General features: G+C 57.1%; 1 protein-coding gene across 7 annotated transcripts in view; it reads left to right on the forward strand.

The window, feature by feature from the left end:
- LOC105487217 (oxysterol binding protein 2) overlaps window positions 1-21,103 on the forward strand; it is a 222,089-nt gene that overhangs the window by 179,362 nt on the left and 21,624 nt on the right. For 4 of the 7 annotated variants that reach the window (XM_011750595.2, XM_071080411.1, XM_011750597.2 and 1 more), the window contains one exon: window positions 5,653-5,906. In XM_011750595.2, coding sequence (XP_011748897.1) covers window positions 5,653-5,906 — 254 coding nt within the window. Of the gene's footprint in view, window positions 1-5,652; window positions 5,907-20,365; window positions 20,444-21,103 lie in introns of all 7 variants that reach the window. The other 3 variants (XM_071080408.1, XM_071080409.1, XM_071080410.1) reach the window with 1 other exon arrangement.

Raw genomic sequence — 21,103 nt, forward strand, 5'->3', positions numbered from 1 at the left:
TGTGATAGGAGTCCCCGAGAGCAGTGACCGCTTGAGGACGAGGTCATGGGCTGGAAAGTTTCCAGGGCTCAGGAACTAGGCCTTGCCCACTCCCAGTCCTGCATACTTGAACTTAGCTCTGCAGAGAGGGGAGGGATAGCAGTGCCCGTCTCCATTAATCACACTGTGGGCCCGAGGGAGGTCCACGGGTCAGAGCGAATCCTGCAGGTGACTGACAGTTGGATATCAGCCCCCGGCACAGCAGCCCCTACACTGCACTGATGCAGGCACACCTGCTATGGGGAGTGGGGAGCAGGGCAAGGTTTCTCTTTCTTTGCTCCCCCCAGGGCCCTGCCTGGTCTGTGGACATGTAGGAGATGAACAAGTTCTGAGCCATGTCCTCAAAGAAGCCACCACGTTCTTTTTTTTTTTTTTGAAACGGAGTCTCTGTCGTCTAGGCTGGAGTGCAGTGGCACAATCTCAGCTTGCTATAACCTCTGCCTCCCAGATTCAAGCGATTCTCCTGCCTCAGCCTCTCGAGGAGCTGGGATTACCGGTGCCCACCACCATACCCAGCTAATTTTTGTATTTTTAGTAGAGATGGGGTTTCACCATGTTAGCCAGGCTGGTCTCAAACTCCTGACCTCAGGTGATCTGCCTGCCTCGGCCTCCCAAAGTGCTGGGATTACATCACATTCTTTTAAATATTTGGACACCCCAAATGTGACTCCAGTTAGCCAGAGGTTGGTGAAGGGGCCCAGTGCTGGGGAGCCCAAAGGAGGGAACCTGAGGGCCCCAGGCACTGCACCATTGAAGTGACCCACACTGGGGCTCTGGCAGAGGAGGAAAGAAAGACATCCCACAATGCCTGCGTGCAGCGCGGCACAGGAGTGGGAAAGTGCCCAAGTCAGCACCAAGGGTGCAGGGTCTCCGCATGTGGCACTGGGATGGGCTGAAGAACCAGGAAGGAGAAAGGATACAGGGCGCTGGTAGGTGCTGCTCCAGCCTTGCTGGACATGGGCTGTCTGAATGTCCTTCCCCACCCAGGACCCTGCGAGTGCTCCCAGCATCCTCCACCAGGCCCCTGCTCTTGCCACTCCCCACCCCCAGGCCCCACCGGCCTGTCCCCTGCCAGGACCCCTCTTAGCAGCACGTCCCCCAGAACTCGTCCAGCCAACACTGGGTGTGGGTGCAGTGAGCGGGGTGAGTGCCATCCTTCCACCCTTCAGGGCTGCTCTCCTCTCCAGTGACACGTGAGGGGATGGGTCCCTGTTGGACATCTGTGCCTTAACCCTGGAGGAGCTCATGGGCAGGTGAGGGCAAAGTTAGTTTCCCCGAAATAAGCAAGCAGTGCACAGAGGGTGGCCACAGGGCTTCTGCCCTAACACCACCACTGGGTCACCTCCTTCCCAATCCATAACCAGCCTAGTCAGCCTTTCAGGTTCTTGGTTTCAAAAAGCTGCCCCCAACAGGGCTTCCCCAATGAGAAACTTGATCTGTTTTCCTCCAAAGATGAGAAAAAAGCTCCACTTCTAAAAATAGCCCACCTGGCTCCCCTGCACTAGATGTTTCCATGGCAACCCACTCCTTCCTAGGATCCTCCCGATGATAGAGGGGTCCCAGCCCTGAGGTGGTACCCTGTGGCCTCCTTAGCCATATCTACCTATTGCAGGGGTCAAAGAGAGCCCTGAGTGGGGAACGGGGTGTGGGGGCACAGTAAACAAGGGCTCCCCTGGTTCCGAGCCTCTGTGATTTGAAGTAAACTCTAGACGGGCATGGTGGCTCACGCCTGTAATCCCAGCACTTTGGGAGGCTGAGGCAGGCGGATCACAGGTCAGGAGTTCAAGACCAGCCTGGCCAACATAGTAAAACCCCCTCTCTACTAAATATACAAAAATTAGCCAGGCGTGGTAGTGCACACCTGTAATCCCAGCTACTCAGGAGGCTGAGGTGGGAGAATCGCTTGATCCTGGGAGGTAGAGGATGCAGTGAACCAAGATTGCGCCACTGCACTCCAGCCTAGGCGACAGCACAAGACTCTGTCTCAAAAAGCGGAAAAAAAAAATGTGTTGTTTCAAGCCATTGTCTTAATTTCCAGGGGCTGCCATAATAAATTACCACAGACAAGTGGCTTAAAACAACAGGAAATCATTCTCTCTCGGTTCTGAACTGAGACTTCTGGACTCAGGGTGGCCAGAGTTTACTAATGTGGAGGCCAAGCCCCCTCATTGTTCAGCTCTGCCTCTGCCTGGGCTTGGGGTGAGGCCCACACCCCTGTGCTCAGTGTGTGTCCCAGCATCCTTATCTTGCTGTGAGAACATGGGAGGTGGGTGACGCCACCTTCCTTGAGGGGTGGTGCGTGTGTGGGTACGCATGGGAGCGTGCCTGTGACAGGTCGTTCATGGCCTTGGAGCTGGGTGGGAGCCACCATCAGTGTGCCTGGGCTGGGTGCAGGGGTCCTTCCTGCCCAAGCCCACCCCTTCCTGGCCTCTCTGTCCCTCTCTCCGCCTGTGATTCCACCTGCCAGCAGTCTTGTCTTTCCCATGGACTGTGTCAACTGCCACATGCTCCCTTTTGCCAGAGGACAAAGGGCCAGGCTCCTTGGTCTGTGCCAGAGGCCCCTCACCTTCTCCCCTTTCCAACCTGCTCCTCTGTGTCCCACCCCCTACCCCCACCTTCTTCAAACCCTGCCTTCCTGTGTGTGACGCGCCAACCCCGGGAGGAATCCATGGGCCTAGACGGGCCCCGAAGCATTCATTCACTCGCTCACTCGTTCCCTCTCTTGTCCTACCCTCCCTCCTTCTCCTGATCTCTCCGTCCCTTTGAGGGGACCTCTCCCCGCCTGTCTCTGCAGAACAGACTGTGCTCGTGGGTAATCGCTGGCCCAAGTGCCTTCCCATCCTGCCCCAACAACATGGCCAGTGACTTGAGGCCAGAACAGCATGTCCCTGTGTCCCTGGGGACCTGAATTTGGACCTTAAGGGCTGCTTACTAAGGTGTACTGTTGAAAAGCAAGTTATACAGAAATGTGGCTACCTGCTTCCACCCGCCACACGGAAGGATGCTTATGGTTAGACTGACTGCTCCTCTCACCAGCTCTTGCTTACAGAGCAGGGGTCACATTTGGGCTGACCCGCATCTGCGTTGGGCATGCCCCGTTGAGGCCCTCCCTGTGTTGAGCCGGTGGCCATTCCGATGGATAGGGGGCTGGCCGTTCTGGTTATTAGATGTACTGAACCTGGGGAGATGACACGTGCCTCAGGCACAGGTGGTAAGAGCACAGGCTCTAAAGCCAGAGGCCTGGCTGCTCAGGAATCCCCTCACCTCGTGGCCCTGGGCAATTTCAACGCACCTTTCTGCTCCTAGATCTACCTCGCCGGGTCATCACAGGCATTAACTGAGGCAGCGCCTCACCCACAGCCTGGCACCTGGAAAGGTGTGGTACACATCAGCCATTAGAGCCTTTCTAAGGCTGATCCAGAGAGAGGAAGACTTGTGAACAGACAGAGCTGGACTCAGATCCCAACCCTGCCCCTGAATAGCTGGCACTAAGCTGGTGGTTTGGCCTCTCGGAACCTGCATTTTCTTGCCTGCAGGGAGGGAAGAATAGTCACTGTCTACTGACCTCCACTGTGAGGCCCAGAGCAACAACTGACGGAGCCGTGGCCCAGACCCTGGCCCAGCCGGTGTGGCCTCCAGATGTCTGGGGGTCACAGTTGGGCTTCTGTGTGCAGACACACTGTGGCCTCTCAGTGGCCTTGCCAGGGTAGGGACTGTCCCATCCCCAAGCAATAGATGAGGAAATCGAGACTCTGAGAGGTGAAGCCATGCTCGGGCCGCCTGTCTGGCCACTGTCTTCCTTCCGGGCTGCTGGGGCCTCCGTGAGAGGGACAGGCGGTCATTTGAATAACAAGTTATTGTCATTTGGGGGCTGCCGTTGTGATGGGAGGCTCCCTGCCTCCTGGCTGGATGCTGGCCCAAGGCCCCTGTGGCCAGAGGGGGACAGGGTATGCCGTGGGCACCCTCCTCAGCTCCCCTTGGCTCAGGCCCCATACAGCTGGCTGGCCTGACCCTGCCATGGACACCATGTGTGACTCAGCCATGTCCACCTCCGTGTACCTTGCCTGCCGTAGGAAGAAACATTCTCTCACAATACGCATTCTTTTTCAAAAATATCTTAAATCTTGGGTTACAGATTTTCTTCATCTAAAAAAAGTTTTTTGCTGATTATTTCTAAACAAGGCATTTCAGAAACCCCTTGGCAGTTACAGGCTCTGGGACTCATGGGGTGGTGTGAGCCTCTTGGTGTGCTGTGGCCCTAGGCCAGCTGCCTCCTGCCCCACCTACTGTGATGCGCCACCCCACAGAGACACCCACAGCCCCATGCCCTTGGATGCAGGCTGGGTGGCAGGAAAGGGAGGTCAAAGGGCCCTGGGCAGCTGCGTGAGAGAGAGGTAAGAGGGGGCGTGGGAGCTGGCAGAGGGCACAGCCTGCCCCTCTCATGGAGGCCCCAGCAGCCCAAAAGGAAGAGGGTGGCCAGCCAGGCAGCATGGGCATGACTTCACTTCTCAGAGCCTCAGTTTCCTCATCTGTCGCCTGGGGATGATCTGGTCCCTACCCTGCAATGCCACTGAGAGGCCACAGCATGTCTGCACACAGAAGGCATTCCATCAGTGAGAATGGCTGTGTTCCTGCAGGGAGATCGGTGAAGGCAGGGACAGGGGAGCCTCAACTGTGACATGGGGTCTTTTAGTAGACTTTGTTTTTGTTTGTTGTTGTGTTTTGGGTTTTTTTTGTTTTGTTTTTTGAAACAAGGTCTCATTCTGTTACACAGGCTGTAGTGCAGTGGCACGATCATGGCTCACTGTAGCCTTCACCTCCCTGGGCTCAGGTGATCCTCCCACCTCAGCCTCCTGGGTAGCTGGGACCACCAGCATATGCCACTATGCCTGGCTAATTTTTCTGTTTTTTGTAGAAGACAGGGTTTTGTCATGTTTCCCAGGTTCTTTTGGCAGAGTTTGGACAGAAGGTGGCATTGGGCTGGCCCTCAAAGGGGTGGGTGGGGTGGGACCTCTGGTGGGGGCAGGTATGAGAAGGTTCCAGGCAGTGGGGACATGGCGGGAAAGGCCCCAAACAGGAGCGCTCAAGCCTTTGCAGGGAACAGCGGACAGACTGGTGTGGCTGGGGGATGGGCATGATCAGAGAGCAAAGTGAGATTGACTGGGTGGGAGGGATTGGCTTGGGGTAGGCCTGCGACACCGAGAAAGGAGCTTGGGCTCCATTCTAGAGGCCTCTGTGCCCACAGAGCAGTCTCCACCTCGCCACCCAGCATAGCCCATCCTTCCCTGCACACCACAACATAGGGAGCTGGTGCCCTGCACGCAGGTGGGTGCCTGCAGTCCTGCGGCCTCCAAAGCCCAGTCCTGGCCCTGCCATTCAAGCTGGGCTCTCTTTACAGTCCTTCCCACTGACTCAGGTGGGCCCTTGCTCACCCCACCCTGGGAAAGCTGGGCCAGGCACCTCACCCTGGCCAGGAACAGGAATGGGCACCATCTCGGGGAGTGATGTTTTTTGAATGGCGCTATCCACCCTGCCCTGCTTGACCTGGCTGTGCAGACCTCTTGGTACCACGTCTGTTTGTAATGACCATAACAACTCTATTTTCTTCCACAGATGACTCTGGGGATGACGACGAGGCTACCACCCCAGCCGACAAGAACGAGCTGCACCACACCCTGAAGAATCTTTCCCTGAAGTTAGATGACCTCAGCACATGCAATGACCTCATCGCCAAGCACGGCGCCGCGCTCCAGCGCTCCCTGACGGAGCTGGACGGCCTCAAGATCCCATCCGAGAGTGGGGAGAAGCTGAAGGTGGTGAACGAGCGGGCCACCCTCTTCCGCATCACATCCAATGCTATGATCAACGTGAGTACCCGCCCCCACCACCGCCCTGGCACGGGGCTCCCTGGCTCCAGCCCCGGGGTCCCTGAGCAGGTGACCAGGGGTGCTTGAAGCGTCAGCATTCCATTTCCTGCGGTTCCACGGTGTTTCCCAAAGCCAGCACCCCCCACAGCTAGCTTCCGGGTTCTCAAATCATCTCCTTCACTCGGCCATTGTTGGGCAAGGACATTCTTCTTCACTGTCTGGAGGAAACTGGAGTTGGGTGTGGACTCTGGTACAGTCTGCAGTTACTTCATGCCTCGATAAGGAAGGTCGGGGCCCCAAGTTGAGTAGCTAGCCCAGTGGGTCAGTTCTGCCCACACAGTAGGGACACAGCTGCCACACTGGCCCTCAGTGGCTGCTACTCCTCCTCCCTGGGTTCACTCCCCAGATGCAGTGGGAGCAGACGCTGTGCACAACAAGGGAGGGTGTGTGGTGGGGGCTGCGGTCGAGGGCTCCCTGAGCTAGAAGAGCCTCAGAGCTGAGCCTGCCGAGGTCGTGCCAACCTGATGGTAGACGAAGTGGGTAACCGCAGTTGTAAACTAAGCAGCCCCACCGTGGGAGTCAGCCGCTCACCCCGGTCTGGAAACCACACGGCTATGACTGGGAGCCACGAGGGTGTCTCGATGGTGGTAGGAGGATAGTGCTTGGCCCTGCTTCCCTCTTTCTGTCTGGGGAGTGTTCCCCAGAAGTGTGCGTGCTCCTCCAGGCCTCTACCCTCCAGACACAAGTCTGACTGCGACAGCCTCCTCCCAGGACAGTCCCACAGGGTGGTACATCTAGGCCAGGGGTGCAGTTCTAGGAGCTTGGGGTGGCCTGCTGTGGGAGTAAGGAGACCAGAGCAGAGGAGCTGTGCAGAAATGGAGGCTGCTACAGAGGAAGAAGTGAGGTCCAGAGAAGGGGGTTCAGGAGAGCCATCTTGCTGGCTGGGGACAGTGGGCAGTGCTTGTGCCTGGGTGAGCTCCAGCTGGGGGACCCAGCCCCCAAACTAGGAGGTTAGACCAAGGCCGGACTGGGAGCTGGGACCAAGCTCCAGGCCCCACAAGAAATGCAAGGGCAGGGTGGGAAGATAGAGGCTAGAGCTCACTGCAGGCCAAGAGCCCAGGCTAAACCCTGGGCATCCAAGACCTGCCCCAAGCCTGCTTCACTGGCCTGTTGGCAGCATGATTGTGGGGTGGGAGGGCCACCCCACCACCCACACCTGCCCAGATATGCTCAGGCTTGGAGTACCCAAATGCAGCCTTGGGAATCCCACCCTGGGGCCTGAGGCTGGGCGAGGTGTGCCCACCTTCCCGGCTGCTGGGAAACTCAGCGTGCAGGTGCCCACCCGCCTTAGCTCAGCAGATGTGTGTGCCTTCTCCATCCCAGATCCCACAGTGCTGGGGGGTAGGGTGTAGTTGGCCCCATGTGCCAAGGATGGTGAGAGGCTGCTGGGCCACCCTGCATGTTGGCCCCATTGTCACCTGCACTGTTTTCCTACGTCCACCCTCTCAGGCCCAGTGTCCTCCTTACAGCCCACAGACCAGATTATGCTGTACTTCTACCAGGGACACACACACATGGGAAGCACTGAATGACATAATAATGTGTTTGTATTTCCCTGTCCCTCCTAGAAGCCACCGCCGGAGGCTTCCCAGGCACTGCCTTCCCACCCGAGACCAAAACTGCTTTGTCTTGAGTAAGCAGTTTTGGCTTTTCCGAGATAATGAGCGTCTCAGCTGGCTGCCGTCTTGCACAGTCTTTTATCAGACATGAGAGGCTCATCTGTGTTTACAAAGCCATCAAAACAGCTCCAAGTCTAAGTGCCTAATGAATTGTTTTATGAGAAGCACAACCCCCTGGGGTTGGTCACGATTCCTTTCTGCAGCTCCAGCATCCGGGGAACATGGCGGCAGAGTCAGCCCTAAGTGACGGAAGCTGTGCCCTGGGCTGGGTTCTGCCAAACCTGCTGGTGTTAGCCTGCCATGAGGGCCCCTCCCCAAGCTCCTGCTGTGAAATCAGGGGCAGGGAGGGCAGGAGTGCGGTGCTGCCCCGACAGACTGTGCCTGTAGCCCAGGCTAGCCCAGAGGCTCGTGTTTCCCCTGGGGACCCTTCCTGACAGCCACTCCTCGCTTAGCAGGAACTGGGGCAGTTCTGGAAAGGCTGTTTACATAGCTCTCAGACATCAAGGGTTCAGCCCCCACTGTGTGCAAAGGAGCCATGTAGGCAAAGCCAGCCGCTTGCCTGAAGGTCATGGGACACATGCGTTCCCACCCCTGGCCGGGCCATGGCTTCAGCACCTGTTAGGAGAAGGTGTTGGACCAGGGCTCTGTAACTAGGACATCCATGCTGCTCCCACCTCCAAACTTCCAGGGAGCCTATTCAGGTACCAAACCACTTACTCCTTCCAACAGCCTGGTTAGCACCTGTGAAGGATTGTTAGTGTCAGCGTGGAAACTGAGGCTCAGGGAAGTCACCTGAGCTGCTCAGCATAACCCAGCTGGTAGGTGGCCATGCCAAGATGCAAACCCAGGTCTGTGTGGCCTGCAAGAAAAGTGATGGCCTTCATCCTCTCGTTCCCTCAGGGAGGTAAGGGCGACCTCCTTGGAGAGTTGCAGAGGCCCCCTCCTGCGGTGGTTACATGCCAAGGCCAGGACACGGGGCAGCCTCACCTTCACCCTGGGCAGGATCCCAACCTCAAAGATCTCTGTAAGTCCCTGGAGTGTCTTACCTTTCAGCTTCAAATTCTGTGGTAACCATGGCTGCAGCCCCACCAGGGCCCCTCCTGGGAAGCCAGGGACTTGGATATGGAAGCCACACACCGCGGTCCCCACAAGGTAGAAATCATCACCCCCAATCTCTCCCGATCTCACAGTGAGAGGGAGCTGCTGCTCCCACTGTGGGGACCCCACTGCATCTCCATCCCTCTCCCCAGCCCTGCCCTGACTGTGATGTGTGCAGGGATGCTCCCAGCAGCGCCCATGCCTGCATTGGGGAAATCTCTACTGCCACTGGCTCCTTGGACAGGGCAGACCCTCCTCCTGGTGAAATGCTGTGTGTTTTCCACCTTGTGGGCTCTGATTGAGCCGGATCATAGAAGTAGAGCCTAAAATGAGGGACGGCTGGCCAGACAAAGCCCACATGGAGGGTGTCCTTTGTCCTTCAGGGCACACTGGGGCAGGCAGCTCTCTTCCTACAAGGATAGGCTGGCTGCTCCATCTTCACTTTTCTCTAAGACCACAAAGAATCTGGGGTTGTTCCGGTTTCAGGAGAAAAGTTAGGGTGGTTGGGTATAGTGACTCACCTGTAATCCCAACATTTTGGGAGACTGAGGTGGGCAGATCACTTGAGGCCAGGAGTTCAAGACCAGCATGGCCAACATGGTGAAACCCCGTCTCTACTAAAAATACAAAAATTAGCTGGGCATGGTGGCACGTACCTATAATCCCAGCTACTTAGGAGGCTAAGACAGGTTCACTTGAACCCAGGAGGCGGAGGTTGCGGTGAGCCGAGATTGCGCCACTGCACTCCAACCTGAACAACAGAGTGAGACCCTGTCTCAAAAAAACAAAACAAACAAAAATTAGCCAGACATGGTGGTGCATGCTTGTAGTCCCAGCTACTCAGGAGGCTGAGGCAGGAGAATCATTTGAACCCAGGAGATGGAGGTTGCAGTAAGCCAAGATCACGCCACTGCACTCCAGCCTGGCAAAAGAGTGAGACTGTCTCAAAAAAAAAAAAAAAAAAAGAAAAGAAAAGTCAGGTGAGTTCTAAATTTCTTTCAAGTTTGGGAAAGGACATACCATAAGCCTTTAGGTCCTCAGATCCTAGAAGGGCAGAGAGGAGGGTATTCTGGATGATTCCCGAGAGCCCAGGACCCACAGCTAGTGGTGCAGGCCCATTCCACGCACCCACAGATCCTCGCAGGGTGCTGCAGCCATCCTCACCTCACATCAGGTATGGCTTCGGCCCCAGGTGTTTGAGGGAACAAGGTGCTCGGAGGTGGTTTCTGGATTGGGAATCTGGAACAGTGACACTGCGTTTCAACCCCCCATGCCTTTGCCAGTGCTGTACGTTCTAGAACACTCCTTCCTCATCCTTCAGGTACTGGCAGCTCCCTTGTCATCCTTCAGAACCCCACAGGGACGTCACCATGGCTTTCCAAGGCCTCTTTTGGGCAACCTTCCTCCTGGCTGGGACCCCAGCTCCCAGGCACCCTGCCGCGTGGCATTTAATCCATTGTTTCAACCATTCCCCACTGGGCTTTGTGCTCCCTGAGGTCAGGCTGAGTGTCTTACTCACGGGTGTCCCCGACAGTAGCCCTGTGGGAGTGCCAGCAAGTGATGTTTCATAGTGGATCTTGTGTCTCTAGATAAAGGACTCCAAGTGGCCCACGGCTCACATTTACCTGTGATGTTACCTTTTACAAAGCCCTTCTAGTCCCATTTTCTCACCTGAACAAGGTCAGTGAGGAAGTGGAGGCCCAGCCCCGAGGCCTCAGCCTGCCGAGGTCACCCCTGTACCCTGCACCCCCCTGCACTCCCCTTCCAGAGGGATCACCTGGCCCGGAACAGCATTTCATGGCATTAAATTGTACAGGTAACCACATTTTCCATGTGCACGCCACACTGGGCTCCAGCCTCCCTCTGCCTTGTGACATTTTGATTGGCAGGGTTCTTTCTTTTCTTTCTTTTTTTTTTTTTTTTTTTTTTTTTGAGATAGAGTTTTGCTCTTGTTGCCCGGGCTGGAGTGCAATGGCATGATCTTGGCTCACCGCAACCTTGACCTCCCAGGTTCAAGCTAGTCTCTTGCCTCAGCCACCTGAGTAGCTGGGATTATAGGCATGCACCACCATGCCCGGATAGTTTTGTATTTTCAGTAGAGACATGGTTTCTCCATGTTGGTCAGGCTGGTCTTGAACTCCCGACCGCAGGCAATCTATGTTCCTCGGCCTGCCAAAGTGCTGGAATTACAGGAGTGAGTCACTGCACCCAGCCCTGGCAGGGTTCTTTCTAGCCAGACTCGGAGGGTGCACGTGGTGGGCCTTGGAAGGACCCTCTGGGGTCAGCATTTGAGTAAGTCAGTAGCCCCGTCGTGAACTCAGGGCAACCCCTCTCTCATCACAAAGCTAGGAAAGCCCTGCCTGATGGGCATTTGACATCAGATCTTAGCAGCTGCCTCCTGATCTCTGCCCAGGCCTGTGCCAGACAGGGACTCACAGGGAACAGGCAGTCCAGCAAACTCTTAAAGTGATAGGCTGCCAGGCATGTGCTCATCGGTGTGACCTGTTCTAAGATGACCAAGGGCCGCCAGCTCACATGCCCACTTTTGAAGGCCAAGTTTAGGGAGAGCCCGGGAAGGTTCCCAGTTGGCAGGGAGGCAGATTCCTGTCCAACTGACCACAGCCCAGCAGGAGCTAGGGCAAGCCTTGGCTGGGCCTACAGAGGGCCGAGGCAGCAGACACAGAATGGGAAGTAGGCTTTCTCCCAGGCAGAGAAGGAAAATATTAATATTTTCCCTTCTGGGCTGTCATCGTGCACAGGTCTTTCTGCTCCGGCCGGGATGGGGACCTGTACCAGTTTGGCTCTGAAGCCCCTCTGTTATTCCCACCTGCCTACTCGGTTATCCTTCCTGGGCCTCTGGACAGTTCTCCAGTCATGGTGGGCCTGTGGGCAGGACCCGGTCATTGGGCGAGGCTTGCCAATTGTGTGAGTGGTGGCCTCGCCGCCCCACTGCCCGGAAAGGGGAGTAGACTCCTTGCCTTCCCGCTCAGGGAACCTGGAGAGATCAGCTTGGCTCTTGGGTTTTCAGCCATGAGACAGAACCAGGGTATGGGGTTCACACGATTCCTGAGCATCCCTGGTGGGCCCAGCAGCATCTCCCCATCCATTCCCCACAGGCCACCTGTCCCTGGTTGCGTCTTCCTGCCTTGGTGGTAGTTCCCCCAACACCCATGCCCCAGCTCCTAAGGACTGGGCTATGAGAGGCTGGGACAGGCCCTGCCAGTGGCGAGCCAGGATGGGAAAGGGGATGAGTGTTCCATGCATTGAGTGGCATGCCGAACATTCTGCATGCACCTTCCCTGCCCACTCTGCAGGCTTGCGCATGGGGAGACCAAGGCTGAGGGGCTCAGGATCCCAGCTGAAAAGGATACGGGCCCATGTCTTCCTGATTCCAGAGCCCGCTACACTGCTGCATTATGGTAGAGAAATAAACCTGACCCTCCCCGTGATCGGGGTTAGGAGGTCAAGAAAACCTCCCCTGTCCACCCTTACCCTGCATCCCTGTCCTGGCACCACTGATCACCCACCTGCAGGCCTGCAGAGTCTCACAGATCTTTCTACTGCAGCATCTTGACCCTGTCCTTCCAGCAAGGGCAGGACACAGTATCTCTCACAATCCCTGTAGCCCTGTGGCCTCTATGCCTGGCTCAGAGCCCAGCACATGGGAGCCTCGGCAAATGAGAGAGAGAGAGGAGGGGTGGAGAGAATATTGTGAAAAATCACAGGGGCAAATGAATGAATCGCTTAGTGTCTGGCAAAATTCCCTAGTGGGTAATTTTTTTGACTCTGATAAAAGCCAGCCTAGCAGATCCTTGCTTGAATTACTGTTTTGGGTAACTGTGAATTCGCCTGCCATTTAAGAGAAACCCTGTAGCACTATTAAATGACTTTGGTTTTTAGAATGAGTCTTGAACCATAACGTGCCTGCGCACAGGTGCTCTGCCAGGCATGGGGTGGGGACATTCTCTCTCACAGCAGCGTCCTCCGTGAGCACCAGGGTGTACCTTGTACAGTGGCACTGTTTCTGTCACTTGGCTTAAGGTGGAAAATGATTGAGTTTGTACATATTACAAGCTCATGCTTGGAGTGTTAGTATCCACAAAGTGAAAAAGCTGCAGGAGTAGGTTCCGTCTGCAGGCCAGGGCAGCAGAGCGAGGCTGGGGCGTGTTCTCCCCTGTAGTCCTGAGCCCCCTGGGTGGGCCGGCAGCTGGGCTCCATCCTGCTTCTTAGCAGCCTGTGGGCTCGTTCCTGCTGCTGTCCCTCCAGTCCCTGCAGGCAGGTCCCAGCCCAGACCGACTGCACCTGACTCGACCCCCATTCCTGAACTTGGAAGGTTCCTCATAGTTGGTCACTCATGCTGGGCCCAGGACTTGGTCCTTCTGACCACATGACCCTCTGTGGCACTTGGGAACCTTGAGCTGTGAGGGTGAACACAGCCCCAGCCTTGTGGGCCCTGCACCCTCCTGTGGGAGCTGTAACCACATAGGTGATACGGGATGTCAGCGGCAAAAAGACCTTTAGAGGAAAGAGCCAGTGAGGTGGGATGGGGTGAGAGGCCACAGGCTGGGGGCTGAGCAGAGGCACAGGTGCCAGGCGCCCTGGAGTGTGTACTGGGAGCCACAGGAGGGGAGGTGAGAGTGAAGAGGAGGCCAGTCACAAGGGACCTCATGCTGACAGCGTTGTGCTCCCACTTGAAATGAGGGACTCAATGCCAAGTGACTCAATGCCAAGGTCAATGATTCAAGGCCAAATAAAATGATCCCACGTGCATTTTAGCGAGACCCCTCTGCTGCTTGGAGAATGTGCTATCCTCGAGGCAGGGGCAGGTGCTTGAGGCCCTGCGGGGGCCCTTGGGCAGTGAGAGTAGAGCTGGCGCCCATGAGAATGGGCGGTGCTGCTCTAAGCTGAAGGCAGGGACAGCAGAGTTGCTGTGTGGTTGAGAGAAGAGGCCATGGGGAAGGACCCCATGCTGGGGGCCTGGGCCCCTACAGAATGGGGGTCTTGCTGTTTGACGCCCAGTTTGGCCCACACACAGGTTCTGCAGGATGCAGGAGGGTCTTTCCCAGGAGTGGGTTTTGTGTAGCTAGTGAGTGGGCAGAGCTAGCTCGAGGTGCCCAGTGCAGGCAGAAAGCAGGGAGGGCAGGGCTGGCCAACAGAGGGTAGATGCTTACCAGGCCTGGATGGGACAGATGCCGCACTCTTGGTCCCTGGGTTTACCAAGGAAGGTAGTGTCCCTCAGGAGACACACTTTGGTGCCTGCCGCAGGGCTGGCTGGGCAGTATGGGGTGCCTGCGACATCCTGATGGCAAGGACATGGGAAAACCTGAGGAGGAAGGGCACCCGGCACAGCCAGCACTCGATGGAGTGGGCTCGGGGCACACTCCCCTTGGGGATACTCCAGCTGCAAGGGCAAAGTACAAGGGGGAAGTAGGAGACACTGGGGGCACCAGATAGCCATAGTGGGCACCGGGGGTAGGCAGGGCTGCTGTGGAGAGGGTCACAGGAACAGAGACAGCAACCTGGGGCCCTCATACAGGGCTTCTGATGTGGGGCATCGTAGAAACAAAGACCCCTGTCGGAAGGGGCCCCCACTGCCAGAAATGCTGAGGTTTCTCTGAGGCCCCGCTTGGCTCATGGCCCAGGAGGTCACGTGGGGCTCCTTAGGCCAACCCAGGCGGGGGTGAGAGGCCCGGAGCTGCTCTCCGTTGTCCCTCCGGGGCCTGTGGGGCAGGTTTCTGCCCAGCTGACCACCGTCCTGCTCCTGACAGCTTGCTCATCCAGGACCTGGGGAGATGGGTAAAAATAGATTCCAGGTTTGTCTAAAATCAGTTGGCAAACTGGAAGCCAGATGGTGTTGGTTCCTGTGTGTGAGTGACAAACTATTTTGAATGTGGAGAGGCTATTTTAAAGTTTTAATTGGAGTGGAAAGCTGCTTCACCAGTGCCGAGAGTGAGTCACATCAAGGAGACACTCTGATCGACCCGCGGTGGGGACTGGGAAGGGCTGAGGCCCCTGTGTGCTACCAGCCTGTGCCAAGGGCTCCTGTGAGGAGCAGGCCCTGGGAGCTCAGCCTCGGGGGGGGCAGGCAGGTGATGGAGACACAGCATGACAGCTTGGCTGGGCCAAAGGGATCCCTGGGGGAGCCCAGCACTTCCCCTTGTGGCTCCACAGGTCCCCAGTCTGGGTCTTAGACACTTAAGACCAGAATCACAGTGCAGTTCCTTCCTGCCTTTATGAGGCACCTGCTGAGCTTGGGTTTCATCCTGTGTAAAGTGAAGCCAGGCCAGGCACGGTGGCTCACGCCTGTAATCCCAGTACTTTGGGAGGCCGAGGCGGGCAGATTACTTGAGGTCAGGAGTTTGAGACCAGCCTGGCCAACATGGTGAAACCCTATCTCTACTAAAAATACAAAAACTAGCCAGGTGTGGTGGCAGGTGCCTGTAGTCCCAGCTACTCAGAAGGCTGAGGCACAAGAATCGTTTGAGCCTGGGAGGCAGAGGTTGCAGTGAGCTGAGATGGCACCACTGCCCTCCAACCTGGGCAAGAGCAAGACTCTGTCTCAAAAAAAATAGGTGAGGCCAGCCCACCACTCCTCAATGGCAGGGGAGGCAAGGTCCTGTTACTCCAGTGAGTCCCCTGGCCATGCAGAGGGGCTCAGGGAGACCATGACTCTCTGTGATCTCACCACTCATCACCTTCAGAACCACAGGCTGGTGAGAGGCAGAGTCTGTGGCAACAAGGGATGTGAGGATCAGCGTGGAGGGTGGGTAGACTTGGCCCTAGAAACCAGGAGAGCAGAGGGTCCTCCGGCCGCCCACCTGGGAGCCCAGAGCTGGAGGGCAGACACGTCAGATGCCTGGCAGGTCCTGGACCAGCCGCACTTTCTCCCATTATCCCTGCACCAGGGGTGCTGGGACCTCCTGCGTGTGCTAATGGCTGGAGCCAGTTGCCCAGCCTGGACCATCTGGGCGTTTGACCAATCTCCCCACCTCCTCCATGAGCCCAATGGCTGCCCACGTCAATGCCTAGCAGGCCTCTGGTGCCTCCCTCACATCCCTGTCTAGGAGGGAAGTTTCCAGGCAGCCACTGAAGGCCAGACAGGGTCCTGGCTCTGCATGCTCCCGAGAGCTTCAGAGGCTGCCCTAGGTCACACACAGGGGACCCAGGCTAGCTGACCTCACACCTTGCTCTCCCGCCTGTCCCAGGGAGCAGTGAGATCGCTGTCAGGATTAAGATTAGGAACAGCAAAAGCGATTAGAGTTTGTCCTCCTTTTCCTGGGGTACATCTGGGCAAAGGTTTCCAGGTCAGAGACGCTCAATGTCTGTCCCATGGGGCACCGGTGACCAGCAGCAACCCCCGCTCAGACCTCACATGGCATGGCCCCTGACTTGGTTTCCCCTGGGTGGGCAGCCCTTACAGCCTTCTTCCCCAGGCCGGACTTCTCAGTAGGGAGAGTCCCTGGTGGGCAAGCAGGGCCTGGACTCCCCAGGTGGGGCTGCCCCAGGGTGGAGACCCCCCCCTTGTCTGTCGAGCTTTGTGGTTCTCACTCTGCTTGGGGACAACTCAACAGGCTCCCTGCCCTCCCCATGGAGACAGGACCACACTGCTCAGGGGCCCTGCATCTCAGAGCACCCACAGCCCCAACACCCCTCTCACCGGAACCCTCTGTGCAGCACTTGGGGGTAGGTGGAAGGGGCAGGCCTGGGAGACTGGAACTCTGTCCCCACGCTGAGGACAATCAACCTGACAGGTCACAGAATCAGGGACTCTGTAGAAGCCCAGGAGGGCGCCAGGAGATTACAGGCCTGTCCCAGGGTGGGCAGTGGGGTAGCACCCATGCGGGCCCAGGCACCACCTCCAGCTCCCACTAGGACCCCTCACTCCCCTCCCCTGAAACAATGCAGGACACAAATGTGTGGGCAGGGGCTTCAGGTCAGCCTGTCTCTCCTCCCGCTTACAGCTGAGCATGAGTCCCCTGGCCCCAGGTAGAGTTGTCACAGAGCCTCAGAGAAATGAGACCACGTTCAGGCCTGGGCTGGGTCAGCCAGGCCCCCCCTGGGCCCCTGGGAACCTCCCCCTGCCAGCCCCTCTGCTGGGCCCCAAGCCTAATCCAGCTTATTGAGCACACAGCACACAGCCCAGCTCAGCATTCTGAGAACAGCAGGGCCACGCCAGGCGCCTGCCTCTCCCCACAGCACAGCCAGGATGGGGCCTGGAGAAGGCTGGCAGCAGCAGAGGAGACCCTGGGAGTCGGGGATGGACACCAGGTGGGTGCATCCGGGCTGGAGGAGGTGGACAGGCTCTCTGCATCCACAGGGTGACCAGGGCAGCTCATCTGCTGTGATGGCAAAGGCCTTGGGTGCAGACACATAAGGCCTTTGATATTAGCACACAGCAGCTTTCACCCTGTCCCGCTTTTAGGTGACTGTGACACTCTATGACCTGCATGTGCCCAGCCTAGGCACATGTACCCAGATGAAGCCCAGCTGTCCCGGGGACTTCCTGTCTCCCTGCTGCACGATGCCAGCCGGCCCTTTGGTAGCCTTGAGGGGGACCGAGGTCACTCACAGCCAAGTTATTAGCCAGCAACCCTGGCTGTGTGAACAAAGTCCTCAGCTGGGGCTAAGGGTGCTGGGAGGCCACCCCTTCTCTCTGAGGCTAGGGCTGGGCTCTGTTGCTTGGACAGGGTTATTCCCAGGCAGCCTTGTTAGTATCTCCCAGGAACCTAACTCCACACCAGGAAGGCTCTGGGATCCCACAACATCCCTGCCCTCAAGGGGGTCCCAGACAGCAATCAAGACTTAGCCTTACAAAGTAAACCGTAACAGCACTGGTTCCGTGTCCTGGGAGACATGCAGGTGAGATGCTCAGGGACTTGGATCCTGGCCCTACACATACCTCCTCATGGCCTTGGGCGAGTCCCTCAGTCACCCTGAGCCTTCATTTCCTCCTCGGTCATGCACACTATATTTTTAAAAAATCTATTTCAGTGCTTGTAAGAATGCCTGCAATGGCCTGCCTCACAGTGGGCCTGAGGTGTGAGGGAGGTGGGGCTGGCACCAGAATCAGCAGGTGGGTTTGGATTTGAGCCAGGGAAAAGCAAGAAGACCTGGTGGGCCACACTCAGGTCCCTGGGAAGGAATGGAGCCCCAGGAGATGAGGCTGGAGAGGATTGGAAACCGTGTCTATGAGAGGCTGTCAGCTGCCTGGATCTCTGGAAAAAACAACAAATCCTCCATTTTCCCTTGAAGGAGAAAATGGTCATTTCTAAAGTACTGGAGCCCCTGTGAACAGCAAAGGTAGGAGGTAGGGGGCCTAATTCATCTTTGTTCTCTTGTCATCTTTCCCTCTTTGCTTTTGCTGCTGGGAAGCCCAGGCACCCTCAGATGTGAGTTTGTGGGAATTCTTACCATGACCTTTGGCTAGTATTTTAAACTGCTGTTGTATAGCTCTTTTGTAAGTCTTGCTGTAAATGACATGAGGTATATGAAAACAAAGCACCCAACTATGTGAGAACTCGTGGACGAAGAGGACGATTCTGGGGGCTGTAGAAGATTGGCAGGAAGCGATGGTGCAGGGATGAGGGAGGGCGGGTGCAGAGGCCTTGTGCACCCAGATAGGTAAGAACTCAGAAAACCATGAAGCACCCATTCATTCTCACCATGCACAGTACAGCCCTGGCCTCTGCACCCCTGCTCGCATCAGGCAGGCGTGGGGATCGTGCCTTGTGTGGAGGTGGTCCTGGGGCCAGACAGACCTGAGATCCCATCCTGTTCACCCTGTGCTGACCTAATTAGCCCCTTCTCCCTGGCCCTCAGTCTCAGGATGCAGGGGACTTCCCTGAAGTGGCACCCAGGGAGATGAGGGTGCGCTTCCTGACTTGCACTCTGTACCTGCCATGAGACCAGCTCAACAGAGCCTGGAGACCTGCATGGGCCAGGGTCACAGCCGACCGGTGGCACAGGGGCAGGAGGGCAGCAGTGTCAGGGAGCCATGAACAGGTGGCTGGAACCAAGACTAACTTGACGAAGCACTGGGCCAAGCTTAGGGCAATGTGGGGAGGAGGGTCTCGTGGGAGCTGCAGCCAGGCAGGAGGTACAGCAAGCTCTCAGTTCAGGACCTGGGTTCTGGATCTGGCTCTGCCACCTCCTTGCTGGGTGCCCTCAGAGCCAGCTTTGCTGTCTTGGGATGGGGTGGGAGTCTCTGTCTACCCACCTCACAGGGCTTCTGTAAGGGTCTGGAACATTCCTCAGGCACCTAGAGGGATACTGTGCCCCCACCTCCACCACCGCCCTTACATCCACTGGCAGAAAACCAACAAAGAGGTGCCGTCTGGTCTGGCTGCTGAGATGCACTGTCTCTGAGTCTGTTTTCAGGGTCCTCACTCTAAGGCCTACAGCAGTGAGGGACAGGGCTGTGGGTGAAGCAGGAAGGCCACTGTAGGACCCCAGGTGGTGAAAGGCTCGGCTCCCAGTCACAAGCCAGGGAGCAGTGGAGTCAGGCCTGGAGCCAGGTCTCCCAGGACCCTCCCAGACCCACTATGGGGTCTACAAATTGCATGATGGACAGTGACTGCAGCCTCACACCCAAGGGACAGCCTTATAGACCCATAAACTCAAAATAGCCCAGACCTTCAACATCCTGGACTCAGTCTCACACATCATCAGGATGACGCGCATGAGATAAGGTGGTTTCTTTCCTTCCTCGAGGAGACCTTTCCCCCTGCCTCAACCTGCGGGGAGGAGACCTTCATCTGTCCAATGGGGGTGATTGCATTCCTCCTACCTGGAGAATTTTGCTGGGTGAGCAGAGACAGGGCAGCTTGTGGGCACAGCATCTGTCGGGCACCACTGTCTGTTTCACAGAGAGGACGTGGGCTCAGAGGGGCCAAGGGGCTTCTGCTGGAACCCAGGTTTTCCAACTCCTGATAGTGCGCCCCTGGCCACCACACTCTGCTGGCTTCCTTGGGCAGACCATGCCGCATCTCTAGGCCCCATTTCCACATCCCCAGGATAAGGAGGCACGCCTTGCCCTGCCCACCCTGCGTGGTGCTGTGAGGGAGATGGGGAAGGGAAGGTGCTCAGAGGAGGGCTTGTTCAAGGAATGGCATCCCTGGAGCAGGCTGTGCAGCCAGCGCTCTGGAGCAGGGGCGGGCTGGGCTGGGGACCCTTTCCACCAAGACAGGCTGGCCACCAGAGCTCGGGCTCTCCCTGTGGGGTGGGCGAGACTGCTGAGCCCCCAGGCAGGGTGCCCCAATGCAGAGCCTTGGGGAGCCTCCCACCCTTGGAGGTGCTGGTCCATCCTCTCCTGAGGCCACCTCAGGACACCCCCAGCTCGCTCCCACTGCTGTCAGTCCCACCCCCCTGGTAGGTGTCATTCGGCAGCAAATATCTGGGAGCAGCTGCTGATTCAGGGCCATTCCTGGCACAGTCGCTGGAGAGACCAACCCAGTGGGCAGGCGTCTGAGTGGGCATGACTGAGGGAGGAGGCCATTTCCTGGGGGAGCGATGCTGCAGAGGTCTGAGGAGTGGTGGGAGTTAGCGGTCATGGGCCTGGGCACCAGGTGCCGGGGCAGATGCGGGAGGTGATCCACAAGACATATCTGTTGAGTGCTCCCTCGCCCCGCCTGCCACATCACCTCCTGATATTTCCTCAACAGCTGCCTTATCTCTGTGTCACAGGTGAGGACTGGTGTGCCCATCTTCCTCCTTTGGGGTGGGACAGCCTGCAATGTGCATGGAGCTCAGTGGGTGCTCCAGGTCAGCTGGGGCAGTTGGGTGGGGAGGGAGTGCTGGGGAGTGGCAGCTGGGGCCACTGATGCAGCTGTGGGCCAAGGAAACATCCCTTCCTACTGGGTTAAAGAATGTGTCCAGAAAGGGCAAATTCAGAGGTTCCTAGATTGGATCTCACTGGCCTCCATGGACAGCTGAAGCCTGAGCCATCCTCTCCACTGTAATGATGGCAGAACGACCATCCCCTGCTTCAAAACTGTGTGGTGCAACCACCTATGGACCTGGGAAGCTGAAAAGAATCTGGATGTCTTAGTAGACCACAAGCTTGAAGGGAAAACCTTAAAAGCAGTTATGTGATTCAGATTCTGAGGTAGCTTGGTAGAAAGTGCCAGTCACAGTTCTGCCAGACAAGACCAATTACCTCTCTGAGCTGGGTAGGATAGCAGAACGTGGCTTTCCTTCCTTCTGTGCCATGGCCAGGGACCGGCCCAGTGGTAGACAAGGGCCAGTGACAAACCTAAGGCCTAACACTGCAGGGAGGATGTGGCTGCAGAGAGCTCAGCCCCTGCCTTGATGAGCAATAGCAGCCACCTCAGCTCCAGGCGAGCTGCTGCTGGGGAGGCAGCGTGCACACCCGTGGCATCTGGCTTTGCTGCTCCCCAACTGGCATCCTGACCATGGGAGGCC

Source organism: Macaca nemestrina, chromosome 15, assembly GCF_043159975.1.
Source record: "Macaca nemestrina isolate mMacNem1 chromosome 15, mMacNem.hap1, whole genome shotgun sequence".
Classification (NCBI taxonomy): domain Eukaryota; kingdom Metazoa; phylum Chordata; class Mammalia; order Primates; family Cercopithecidae; genus Macaca; species Macaca nemestrina.